Genomic DNA, 12,482 nt, shown 5'->3' on the forward strand with positions numbered 1-12,482 from the left:
TCACCTCCCTGACATTCTCACCTCTTGTCTTCACCCTAACCACTCTGTCCCTTCACTCTTCTTTGTTTTTGTCCTTTTAGCTGCCTGTCTCACGCTGCCCCAGTTTTGGTCCCCACCTCATCTGTTTTCCTGTCTCCCCGTCTGAGTTGCAGCCTCCTCCTCTGTGTCTAATTCTGTTTCTCTGTCTGAGGTCCTCCCTGCCTGCACCTTTTTCCTCCCTGTCTGTCTCCCTGTCCCTGTCATCTTTCTCTTATTCTTTCTGCCCGTGCTTCTGTTTCTCAGTTTCTCCCGGACTGTTTCTGCCTCGAGCTGCCTGTTTCCCTGTGTCTGGCTCTCTTTGCCTCTCTGATCTCTTGGCCTTGACCTGTGGCCCGTCACCTTGGGACCAGAAGACCCACTGACATATCTGAGGGATGCAGTTTAGATGGGGGAAGAGGGAAGGGGAAAAGGTGGGGACCCGGCTGGGATGCTAGACTCCGGCTTAGGAATTTAGGCGCTAAGGGCATTAGGGTCACATGTAAGTCCTGGGGGATTGGGGAAAGGAGTGTGAGAGGATAAGGTGTGAGCCTCTTCGTGATCCTGTCACTGCTGGTACATCTGGTGGTGCCTGAGCTGATCTTGGGACATGGCGGCCCGGGGTGGGTGCTGCCTGAACCAGGCCAGGGAACAGCGAGGGCTGGACCCTAGGGTCTGAGGGAGGAGGAGCTGGGGCCCGGGACCCCTGAGTCCGAGGGGAGGGAGGAACAGTATGTTAGTTCTCTAGGGCCGACATAAAGCTCCTCAAATTGGGTGGCTTAACCCACAGAAATTTGTTTTCTCCCAGTTCTGGAAGCTACAAATGCAAGACCAGCATCAGCAGGGCTCGTTCCTCCTGCGGGCTGTGAAGGAGAATCTGTTTCAGGCCCCTCCCGGAGCTTCTGGTGGGTGCTGGTAATCTCTGACATTCCTCAGCTTGTAGATACATCACCCTGATCTCTGCCTTCATATCCACACAGCCTATGTGTCTGTCTCTGCATCCAAATTTCCCCATTTTATAAGAACACATGTCATATTGGATTAGGGCCCACACTAATGACCTCATCTTAACTAATTTTATCTGCAATGGCCCTATTTCCTAAGATCATATTCTGAGATGCCAGGGGTTAGGATTTTCATATAAATTTTGGAGGGACACAATTCAACCCAGTCTTAATCCATTTTGTGCTGCTATTAATAGAATACCTGAGGCTGGGGAATTTATAAAGAAAAGAGGTTTATTTAGCTCAGATTCCTTTTTTTTTTTTTTTTGAGACACAGGATTGCTCTGTTGCCTGGGTAGAATGCAGTGGCATCATCATAGCTCACTGCAACCTTAAACTCCTGGGCTCAAGTGATCCTCCTGCCTCAGCCTCCTCAGTAGTTGGAACTGTCTTTTCTATTTTCAATAGAGACGGGATCTCGCTTATTGCTCAGGATGGTCTCAAACTCCTGAGCTCAAGTGACCCTCCCGCCTCGGCCTCCCAGCGTGCTAGGATTACAGTCATAAGCCACTGCGCCTGGCCTATTTAGCTCCGATTCTGATAGCTAGAAGGTTCCAGATTGGGCAGGTGCATCTTGTGAGAGCCACCCTTAGGCTGCTTCCACTCAAGGCAGAGAGCAGAAGGGAGCAGGGATGTGCAAAGAGATCGCAGGGGAAGAGGAAGCAAGAGAGAGAAAACCAAGGAAGACAGACTCTTTGTTACAACCTGCTCTCCATTCCCGAAAGCAAGAACTCACTCGCCCCGGGGAGGAGGGCATTAATCTATCCATGAGGGATCAGCCCCCATGACCCACCTCCCAACACCGCCACATTGGGGGTCAAATTTCAATGCGAGTTTTGGGGTGCACTTCTCCCCACCTCCCCAGCCAGGCCATCTTGCACCTGCACAGCCTTCTCACTCACTTCCCTGCTTCCACCCTACTTGCCTCCAAATTATTCTCCTTGCAGCAAAGTGCACCCACCCAGGTCAGACGTCTTCAAAGAGGAGACAACAGGACTTGCTGATGGTTGGGTCAGCTGGTGAACGATGGTGCTTTGACTGAGATGGTCGAAAGGGAATATTTTAGGGGCAAAATCAATAGTTCTGCTTTGGCCAAATTAAGCTGGAAATGCCTGTGGCGCAGCCAGAGGCCCCTCCCACAACCTTAATCCAAACACGTGGCGCGCCTGCTTCATGCCTTTGGAGGGGTCCGCATCGTGCTAAGAGTACATCCCAAGCCCCTCCCATGGCTGACCCGGCCCATGCCTGCGCTCGGACCTCGTCGCTGGGCAGGCAGGGAGCAGCGAGATAGCGCTGAGACCTCCGTTTACCCAGAGACCGTCGTGGGTCGATGACTCCATTTCCCCGGAACCTTTGGGAATAATTCCACTTTCTCATTTGGGAACTCCATTTCCCATCGGCCCTCAGGGCCCCTTTCCCAACCCCCCACAAGGGCGGGCGGGGGACTAAGGCCTGTCCCCAGCCAGGCGGAGTCTCGAGGAACTACAACTCCCGGGAAGCCCGACACGGGCTCTCCCGCTGTGGCCGCCGGCGCCGCAAGGCCTGCCAGGAGCCGCGGTCCCCCATTCGTGCAGGACGGTCGCGCCACAGGCCAGGGTGGCGGTGCCTGTGGCCAAGGGCTGGGCCGGGACAAAGGCCCGAGATTGGGAAGCGCCCCACCGCGCCACAGTACTCAACCGGGGCGACACCTCGGAAATGCAGTGGTCGGGACCACAACTCGCCTTGGGGGCACAGGCACATCTTGGCCCCAGAGCGCGCCATGAGTTGTAGTTCCCTCTTACTGAAGGTTTCCCGGGTCAAAGGAGGGCATGCGGGAGTGACCTGAGGTCTCCTGACCCGCCAACCCACCCTTCTCGGGATCCACATCCCTTGTCCTTTGGAGACACCAGCATACCCCAACTGGAGGGCAAAGGGACACAGGCCCAAATCCAGGACTCAAGGGTGTCCCACACGCCAGGACTGCACTTTCAAACACGGTCCTCACATTTCTGAGGCTGTCAGATACCTGGGAAAAGAGACATTCAAAATGCAAGTCCTCAGCCCTATCCTGGAAATTAAATGTCCTCCGGAGAAGGCTGATCTCATGGCGGGCAGAGAAACCCGGCCCAATGGCACTACCCCACAACCCCAGGGCACCATCTGTGACTGCCCCAGCCCACTTCAGGGACATGCCATCAGCAAGACCCTTGCACTCGCTGCACCCAGGACTCAGGCCACCTTCTCCTGACACAGCTCCCTAACCCTCCCAGAGTGAGTACCCTTCGTAGTTCTTCCAGCTCTAGGTTTCCCTCAAAGCAGTGGGCACAGCTCACAACCCCATCAGATATTTGCTGCCTTTTAAAGACATGAGCCCCAGGACAGCAAAGATGGGACTAACTGATGGTTGTAGTGCAACTAGCCAATGGCTGTCAAGTAACGTCTAGAATGAATGCTAGGCCTGGCCCCTGGATCCCTGCATGCTAAACCCTGTCCCCTGGGATTGTCAATTCCAGCTAAACACTAACTCCTACCATAATAACCTCCATTGACTCTACGCCCGCAGGGTTCAGGGTGAAACCAGAACTGACCCATCTAGGACAGGCCCCGTGGGGCTGCACTGAGGCAGCGCCCTTCCCTCGAGCAGAACCGGGCAGGCACAGGCCTCTGTGACTTGCCAGCGAGCGCTCCGGCCCCTGCCAAGTGGAATGGGCCCACTGGCTGGCTCCACCCACATCTCAGCTCTGTCAACCCTAGGAAATGAGGGGGTCAGCAGGCCGAGTGGTTAAATAATTAATAAGATTACCAACAGCATGTTAATTACAAATAACAAGAGAGGAGCTAGAGATAGTGATTTTTCCAAACAGGGAACCATGATCCACAGCCCCAAGGCCCAGGGGTCCGGCCACCCAGGCGGGGCAGCTCCTAATAAATAATGGAGTTGGGGGCAGGGGGTCAGGGCTGCTCTTGCTTCTTCTTGATGGAAATCCGCTTCTTTCTTGCTGCCAGCATCTCGTAGAACGGGTCCACACTCACAGCTGCCCTGCAGAAAGGAGGGATCCTAGGATGAGGGCCAAGGAGTCCAGGCCCCGGCCCCTCCTCCCCCAGACCCAGGGGTCCAGCCCCGGCCCCTCCTCCCTCAGACCCAGGGGGCCGGGTCCCCAAGACTCCAGAACTCTGGCTCACTGGATGGACTTGATCCACTCGTCCTTCTCCTCCTGCGTGGGGGCCGAGATCCGATACACCATGTGGTTCCCCTCAACCACCCGGCCGTCTGCCTCTGTTTTGCAGGCTTTGATGAGCTGCCCCTTGTTGTTGGGGATGTAAAGCTCAAAGCAGTTCTGGGGAGACATGAGAGAGGAGGGAAAGCTGAGGTCATGGGAGTCCCCCAACCTTGGCAGGAGGGGTGTAGAGAGGGTCTTACTGGTTTCCGAGGGTCGTCCACCTCTCGGATGCTCAGATTCTCCAGGGGGATGATTCCTCGGGGCTCCTTGTCCTGAGTAAGCAAGTTGGACAGAACTCAGACTTCCAGATCTTCACCCCAGCCCCTCCTCCCTCAGACCCAGGGGTCCAGGCCCCCAGCCCCTCGTCCCTCAGACCCAGGGGTCCAGGCCCCCAGCCCCTCGTCCCTCAGACCCAGGGGTCCAACCCCAGCCCTTCCTCCCTCAGACCCAGGGGTCCGGCCCCAGCCCCTCCTCCCGGGACCCCAGAGGCCAGCCCAGGTCCACCCTCACCGTCGTGTACTCAAAGTAGTAGAGGCAGTTGTCCGTGAGGATAAACCAGCGCCGTTTCCATGTCTTCACCCGGCCCCCTGAAAGGGAAGGGGCGGGAGGGGGCCTGGGCTCAACAGGGGGACAGGGCCTCTGGGAGGGAGGGGGAGAGGCAGAGCGAGAGCAGGAAAGGCGAGGTTCTCAGGGCCTAGGACAAAGCCAGCGCATGCAAAGAGACAGACAGGCCAGGGACAGGCGTGCTTGGGCCCCAGGAATCGGTGCACCCCCAGCTTGGGGCTCGACACTTTCTAAGCCTGTCAGCCCAGGCCCAGGAGCCGGAGCCCCCAGCCCTCTCCTCCCTGTCCCCTCCCCGTCTAGTGTTGGGGGGAAGGATGGGTTGTGTACCTACCTCCTGGGGCAGACAGCGAGAAAGCAGGCAGGACCAGGTGCAGAAGGGAAGGTGGAAGAATGGGGGGGCCCCCAGGAGCCGCAGGCAACAGAACAGGGTGGGCAGGGAAGGAATGCGCAGGGGTGGGACAGAGAGAGAAACAGGCAGAGAGGGAGGAAGGGAGGGAGGGAGAGAGAGGGAAGAAAACCAGTTACATCCACATGAGGAGTGGCCAGAGCCTCTCCCCTCCAGGCCGGCCAAGGACCCTGAGCCCTGCTGTGACAGATCTGAACACCCCTTTGTGTCCACCCCCTAGGACCTGTCCGGGGCCAGGAGGGCCCTCCATTGCCAGGGCGAAATTGCTGGAGTCACCCCCACAAGGAAGAAGGCAAGAACCCGAGTCCTTGGCCTGAGGTGGGCGTGGGGGCTCATCTCTGCTCCAGCACAAACTGGCTGTGTGACCTCAGGACACTCTCTTGCCCTCTCTGGAGTCCAGCCTAGAGACCCACTCGGGTCCACACCTTCCTGTGGCAAGATGACCGGCTCTGGCTTCCCTGAAGGCCCAGGAAGAAACAGCAGTAACGCTGTGTCTTATAGACACCACTGCTGAGTAGTCGCAACCATCACAAATCCCTTCCTGTATTTCTGTGTTTTAAAAAAGGGGAGTCTTTTTCTAACTGCCACGAAGGGCACGGATGAGCTCTGGTCAGCGACGTGGCTCCAAGACCAAGGCCTCTGTCCTGTGCCTATTGGGCAGTGACTGAGCCTGTCCAGGGCTCATCTGGGAAACGGGGAGAACTGCCATTCCCGCCTCTCCTCCCGGCCCACTCACTGCACCCCTGGACTCCGAGGACTCTAAACCCCAGGATCCCATGCAGGGATCCGCACCACGGTGTTGGCTGGAAGGTGATCTGCATGTTTTGTATTTGCCAGGAAACCTGTGCACCTGCTGTGCAAGCGCTGCCTTGATTCAAGAGCGCAGCTCCACGTGGGCAGGCCCCCCGAGCCCCAGAGGGAAGCCAGAGCCGCCCTGTGCTGGGACCCCCAAGAACCCTGGCCCTGAGCACCTGCACAGAGCTGGAAGCTTCCTCTGGGCTGTGCTGCTGCCACGGGAAACCTCCGCTGTTGCCCCAGACTGGAATTCCTCATCACATCTGTCTCCCTGGAGCAGCATTCACCGCGGCTCCACTAAAAACCACATCTCACATGCAGGTGGCACCTCCTGTTCCCAGGCATGGTGCCAGGCCAGCGGCTCTCAAACTTGGCTATACACTGGAAGCACCTGGGGAGCTTTAAAAATGACTGATGGCCCTCCCACCCCTGAGATCCTGACTTCCAGGGTCTGTGGCCTGGCCACGGTGGTTTTAAGACTCTCACGTGCAGCCAGGGTTGAGAACAACCTGTCGTCACAGTAAGACCCCCCCCACGCTATGATCCGCTATGACCTGTGCTAGCTGACCCTGAATTTGCTGGGGCCACGTGTCACCAGGAGGCCTGGCCCCACCCTCCCATCCTATCCCGGCCGGGACTCCCGGTTCATCTGGACCAGTCCGGATCATTCCCTCCCCAGCCAGGAGCCAATCCACCCAGGTGAGAAGGCCGCTGGGGGAATCTGCGACAGGTTTTCTCACTTGTGCAGGCTCTTTTCTGCCACTGGGGGATGTTCTGGGGAGGGTGTAACACCTGGGACAGCCACTGTGCTGCTAGCCTGATGACGCAGCCGAGAAACCGAGGGGCAGACGCAAGAGTGTTGGAGAGCAGAGTCAGTCCTGCCCTGGGCCCTGGGCGCTCTTGCCAAGGGAGAGAGGAGGTTCCCAGGGGCTCAGTCCCCTTGGCCGGGGTTTTCTCTTAACTGCAACGGACAGCATCCTGAATGCACACTCTCCCACCCCAAAAAACCCGTGATCCGGTTGTCACTGCCTTCTCTGCATCTAGACCAGCACCTGGCGCAGGGGAAGGGCTCTGTAAACACTTGTGGGTAAAGGGAAGGGTCAGGGAGCACTTACTACAGCACACCAACACACCAGCCTGATCTTGTTTTCAGTCCCATTTTTCAGATGTGGAAACTGAGGTTCAGAGAGGGCGAATCACTTGCCTCAGGTCACACAGCAGGTATGTGCAGAAGCCGTGTCCAGAGCCCAGGCCCACTGACCTCCCCCTGCAGAGGTGGCCAGTGGGGCCAGGAGGGGACGTACCCAGCTTCAGGAGCCAGCCCTCCCGGTCTGGGTTGAAGAAGGTGTGGGTCAGGTCATTCCCGTCGTCCTCAGGAATCTTGAAGGGCTCGTTTCGGATGCTGTCGTAGAGGTTCTGAGGGGTGAAGCCCAGGTCAGCAATTCTAGGCCCCGGGGACCCTCCTGGGGCTACTCAGCGGGGGCAGGGCAGTGAGACCATGGCTGGGATGACCCACAGGGGAAGAGAGACGGACAGGCTGGGGACGAGGGCGAAGTGGCAGGAAGAGAAGTAGAGAAAGCCTCAGGGAGAGAAGAGAGGAAAGAAAAGACACACAGACAGCTGGAAGGGCCCAGTAAGTTCTCAGAATAACAGACAGATGGAGAAACAGACAGACCTTGAAGAAGTCAGAGAGCAAGAGACCAAGAAGAGAGACAGACAGGCCAAGAAACCGAGGGCCAGACCCCGAGAGAGACTGAGGAGGCAGAGAGAGATCACGCAGCCCGTGGGGGGCCACTCAGCAGTAACTCTGGGCTGACAGCTCAGGCACTGGGAGACCCACAGGGCGGGGCTGTCTGTGGCGGGAAGAGGGACAGGGCTGACACAGGGAAGAGGGGGCCTGACCCTGAGCAGCTCCTCAGGCAGGTCCCCGCCCTCGTTGATGCCCCGGTTCATGGCCACGAAGCGCTCCAGGCCCGGCTTGTCCCGGACGTTGGGATTGTGAAGGCTGGTGTTCAGCATGATCACGGCGAAAGACAGCACGTAGCACGTGTCTGCACCGGACAGGACAGGAGGTGACGACCCAGGCATGTGGGCCCCCAGCCCCCTCCTCCCCAGGTCCCAGGAGTCCCCCATCCCAGCCCCCTCCTCCCTGAGGCCCAGCAATAGCAGCCACCTACGCTGTCAGCCCTAGGAGTCTGGGCCCCACCTGTGGACTGGAACACCCCAGGGTTGCACAGGCAGTACCGCTGGGCAAAGGCCTCCATCATCCGGTCAATCTTCTGCGCCTCTCCAGGGAGGCGAAAGCTCCACAGAAATTGCCTGGGTTAGGGAGGGGCTGGGTGTAGATGCCAGAACCCCCTCCCCACTCTCCGTCCCCGTGTTAGAAACTGGCAGTGACATAGCTCACCACTCTTACAGCCTACAAACAACTAGCAGTGGGACTTCCGGTGATCTACACAGAAATAGCCCTTTTCTTTCTAAGGTTGCTAACCAGGTCTGGTGGTTGCCAGGGGCTTCTGTTGTCATGTAGAAGGAGGGTCTGCAGAGAGCAATGCCGACACAGCAGCATGCACAACAGAAGACAGCGCATGTTGACTTTCTGACATCACTTGGGCACCTAGATACAGCTATGCCTAAAGGAGGCCCTACCTGTGGACTTTCATTTGGATACTCAATTGCCTGGCTTTTGCTCCTGTTTTTGCTCATTTCTGTTTAGAGTAGGGTTTGTCACTTATAACAAAGAAAGCACTGACAGTTACGTTCCTGCCCTCCCAAACACCCACCCCCTCACCTGAGGGCCTGCACCAGATTGAGGTCGGTGAACTCATGTAGATCCACAAAAGCATGGAGCACTGCCAGGTTGAGCTCTTCCCTGGGAGGACAGGGACAAAGTCACACACAGGAAGGAGGACGGAGTGGGAGTGGACAGGAGGTGAGGCACTGGAGAAGCTGTGCCAACCCCTCTGCCCTGCAGCTGCCCTCTGCAGTGGGCACCCTTCCTGCCTGGCCCCATTGCAGGCGCGGCCCTGGGGCGGGGAGGCTGAGAACATGCTCTTGGGAGGAATGTGTGTCTTGGGAACCTTGGTTTGGCTGACTTTTGTAGAGTTGGAAGAAACACAGCAAACACGTGTGCTACCCACTGTCACCTCTCTCAAATGATCCCTGTGTTCCCGAGATGTCCAGACACGGTCCGCACACATGCACAGACAGTTCCCTTGTACCCCGGATGTCCACAAGTCCCTATGATCCCTAGATGTCCAGATGGTCCCCAAACATCTAATGTCTAGTCCCATGTACCCCAGACTTCCAAACAGCCCCCACAACTCCTAGATGCCCTTGGGAGCCCCATGCCCCCTAGATTATCTGCCAATGGTCCCCACACTTCCCAGCTGTCCCCACAGTTCCCAGGAACAGCCATCATTCATCCATGGTTCTCGTGCCCCCACGACACTCTGGAGATGTTCTCCACTGTTCTCAGACACATATGGATGGTTCTCCCCACACCCCCTAGATGGTCCCAGGCTCCCCCAGACCCGTCCATCCAGGAGCTGCCAGTGTGAGGGCGGGAGCTGGGTGCAGGGGGCGGTGGGGAAGGGCCCAGCAGGAGCTGAGTAGGGGCCGTACCTCTCGCCCAGGTAGTCCCCGATGGCAGTCTTGTTCAGCCCCTCGCCCTTGTACAGGAAGCGGGCGATCTCCTCCGGCGTGTTCTGCAGAAGTTCATTCTCCACCAAGAACTGGATCCCCTGGTAGAGTGGAGGGAGACCAGGTCTCAGTGCTGAGGGCCAGAAAGCCACTCCCCCTCCCCAACTTCCCCAGGAGTCTCAGCATCCCAAACCACCCCCACCCTCAACAGAGCAGGGCCAGGTTTCATTTTCAGGCTTCTGACAGGTCCTTAAATACCATCCCTCCCCACTCATGGCATGTTCCCTCTGCCTTTCCCTGGTTAATTCCAGAACCAAGAACAGGGTCCTGCAAGGAACAGGTGCTCAATAAATGTTTGTTGAATGACTGAACAAACTATAATTGCTTCAGGCAAGAAGAATAAAGTGAGAAACTATTAGCAGAGAGCAATCCCTCAAGGGCTGTGAACACTAAGCCCAAGGCTGGATTGGAGACCTCTCTGCTCCCTCTGTGCTATGAGGACCTCTCTGTTACTGCTACATTTCACTTTGAATTTTGGTACCTGTGTCTAGGAGCTCCCTGAGAGCAGAGTAGGGTCTAACTCTTCTCTGGGTCCCAGCATTGCCCAGCACAGGGTCAGGCCCTTGAGAGGCCTCCGAAAACAGATGTTAAGTGAACAACTGAACAAACATCTTTCTTCTGCCTGGTGAACACGAACTTATACTTCAAGCCTGATCTGAATGTCTCCTCCTCAGGGAAGCCCTCCCTGACCAGGCTCCCTCCTCTGGGTGTCCACAGCCCTGGTACCTTCCTCTGTCATGGCATTGGTCAACCCTCCTTTGGGGATGTCACTTTGTCCATAACCTCTACCAGATTTGAGCTCCTCTCAGGACCAGAAGTGTATCCAGAAATACAAGTAGAAAGGGAAAGAAGACCTTCCAAGCAGAGGACATAACACAAGCAAAAGTTAGGAGGCTGGAACACTTGGTTAGTGTTCACAGAACAAATGGACAGTCAATATCTGCATCCAGGATTAGGACCAAGTCTGTCTACCTAGAACAGACCTGTAACTGTCAAACTTCTGGAACTTGGAGGTGCCAGAACTCCCTGCCTGGACGTTTGCCCAGTTGATCCCAGCCCTGTGGCCCCAAGCACCTTCTTAGGGTCCATGTTGAACTTCTTCCTGCCCATTGCCATCTTCCGGTTCCGCTGCAAGGTCTTACTGCAGGAGCAGAGAGCAAGGTAGGGGTGGGAGGCAGAGGGTCAATGTCTGGGTATCCCTGGCCCCAGCTGGCCTCATGCCCCCCAAGTTCTCAGCTCCGGCCCTCACCTGCCCTCATTGGCCTCCAGACCCTCCACTTCACTCATGGCTTCGCTGAGCTCCTCCCGCAGGCGCTGGATTTCCACCAGCAGCTCCTGCTTCCGCCGCCGGATGTTCTCCAGCTCCATCCGCTCCTCTGGGGTCAGGTCTGGGGGCTCTGGGGACCAGAGTCAAGGTTTGGAAGTCAGTTCTGGGGGCTGGGAGCCTGGACTCCTGCAATCTGGGGGAGGACTGAGCTGGGAGAGAATGAGGATGGGGCCTCCTATGTCTGGTGGAAGAGGGGCTGGGGACCTGGATCCCTCAGTCCAGAGGAGGAAGGGCTGGGGCTCTACACTCTTGAGTCCTGGGGGAGGAGGGCACTTATGGCCCGGATTCCTGAGTCTGAGGGAGAAGGGAATGGGAGCCTGTGCTCTAGGAGGCAGAACTTCTGGGTCCATTACTTGGCAGGGGGGTGAGTCCTTGGTTTTCTGACTCCATGTTACTAGCCAGGTAGCTGGGGGCCTGGGTGTCCGGACTCCTGGGTCCATGAAAAGAAACTGTGGCCGGGGAAGCCGATGACAGCTTGTAAGAGTCGGGAAAGTGGGGCAGGGCATCGAAGGCCCCCGCCCCGCCGTGGCGGGATCTCCGCAGCCCCCAAGATTCCTCCCCCCAGTCCCGGCCCCTCCAGTGGGAATGGTTCCGCCGTGGCCTCGCCTCCAGCGCTCCATCCCGCCCCCTCCCGCCGCCACCGGAAACAGGCTCAGCCCAAACAATGGCCTGGAACGCCCCGCTCTCTGGCCCCGCCGGAAGCCCGTCCAGGGCCCCACAAAAGCGACGCTACGATGGGGAGGAACGGCTGCGCGCGGCGCGCCCGGGGAGGGAAAGTTCGCGGCGGAACGTTCAGGAGAAAACGCTCTATCCGCTCCCAGCCGGCCCCGCCCCTCCGACCTACCATACACTCCGTCCTCCATGGCGGCCAGGAAGGCCCGCGGGGAGTCCGGGGCGGTCCCGCCGGTCGGGCCTGGATCCGCGTTGGCCCGCGGGCTCGGGTGAGCCCGCTCAAACGCCCCGGGAGCCACCGCCGCCTCCTCAGCGCCAGTCCTCAGCGCTGAAAAGACTCTGCCTTCGCCGCCCAACCGCCCCGCCAGTAGGGACCGCCCCTCTTTTTGACACTGTCCAATCCACGGTGGGCTCTTTCGTCTGCTCCGCCCTCGACACAACAGGATAATCCTCCAGGGCCAATAGGCGCACAAGGAGCAGATGTAGGCAGGTCTGACCGGAGGTAGACGGCCTGTGGGGCCAATCGGAGTGCAGGCAGGGCTCCAGGCCCCGCCTCCGAAGCAAATGATAGCATTTGACAGACTTGTCCTCCAATGAGAAGCCTCGGAAAGGGGTTGCATGGAGGTGGAGCTATGTAGAGCAAAAGGACTGCGCCTGTGCAAGCACTCTGGGCAGTATGAGACTGGGTCAACCGGGCCCCGCCTCTACTAGTGCGTTGCTAGGAGGCGGTACTTTGTTGGCCTTGTTGCCAGGAGGCGGGGACGCAACTGTCGGTTGTTTTCGCACACCTCCTAGGC

At 57.9% G+C, this 12,482-nt stretch overlaps 1 protein-coding gene across 1 annotated transcript; it reads right to left on the reverse strand.

Annotated features, from left to right (window-relative positions):
* Window positions 1–3,772: 3,772 nt before the first annotated feature.
* On the reverse strand, window positions 3,773–12,125 carry CYTH2 (cytohesin 2). Its single transcript, XM_045531265.1, has 12 exons — window positions 11,858–12,125; window positions 10,936–11,083; window positions 10,761–10,827; window positions 9,609–9,727; window positions 8,776–8,856; window positions 8,191–8,303; window positions 7,887–8,035; window positions 7,289–7,400; window positions 4,730–4,806; window positions 4,420–4,491; window positions 4,182–4,336; window positions 3,773–4,038 (listed from the first exon to the last, which is right to left on the reverse strand). Exons 1-12 carry the CDS (start codon window positions 11,874–11,876, stop codon window positions 3,951–3,953), a joined length of 1,200 nt encoding a protein of 399 aa, XP_045387221.1. The 5' UTR covers window positions 11,877–12,125; the 3' UTR covers window positions 3,773–3,950.
* Between the last annotated feature and the right edge of the window lie 357 nt (window positions 12,126–12,482).

The sequence above is a fragment of the Lemur catta genome, chromosome 19, assembly GCF_020740605.2.
Source record: "Lemur catta isolate mLemCat1 chromosome 19, mLemCat1.pri, whole genome shotgun sequence".
In the NCBI taxonomy this organism is placed as follows: Eukaryota; Metazoa; Chordata; class Mammalia; order Primates; family Lemuridae; genus Lemur; species Lemur catta.

Coding starts and splice junctions, on each gene's coding strand:
- CYTH2 (XM_045531265.1), bottom strand. Junction 8,857..9,608: donor GGGGACTACCTGGGCGAGAG/GTACGGCCCCTA, acceptor CTGTCCTCCCAG/GGAAGAGCTCAACCTGGCAG. Junction 4,807..7,288: donor GGGCTGGCTCCTGAAGCTGG/GTACGTCCCCTC, acceptor CTTCCCTTTCAG/GGGGCCGGGTGAAGACATGG.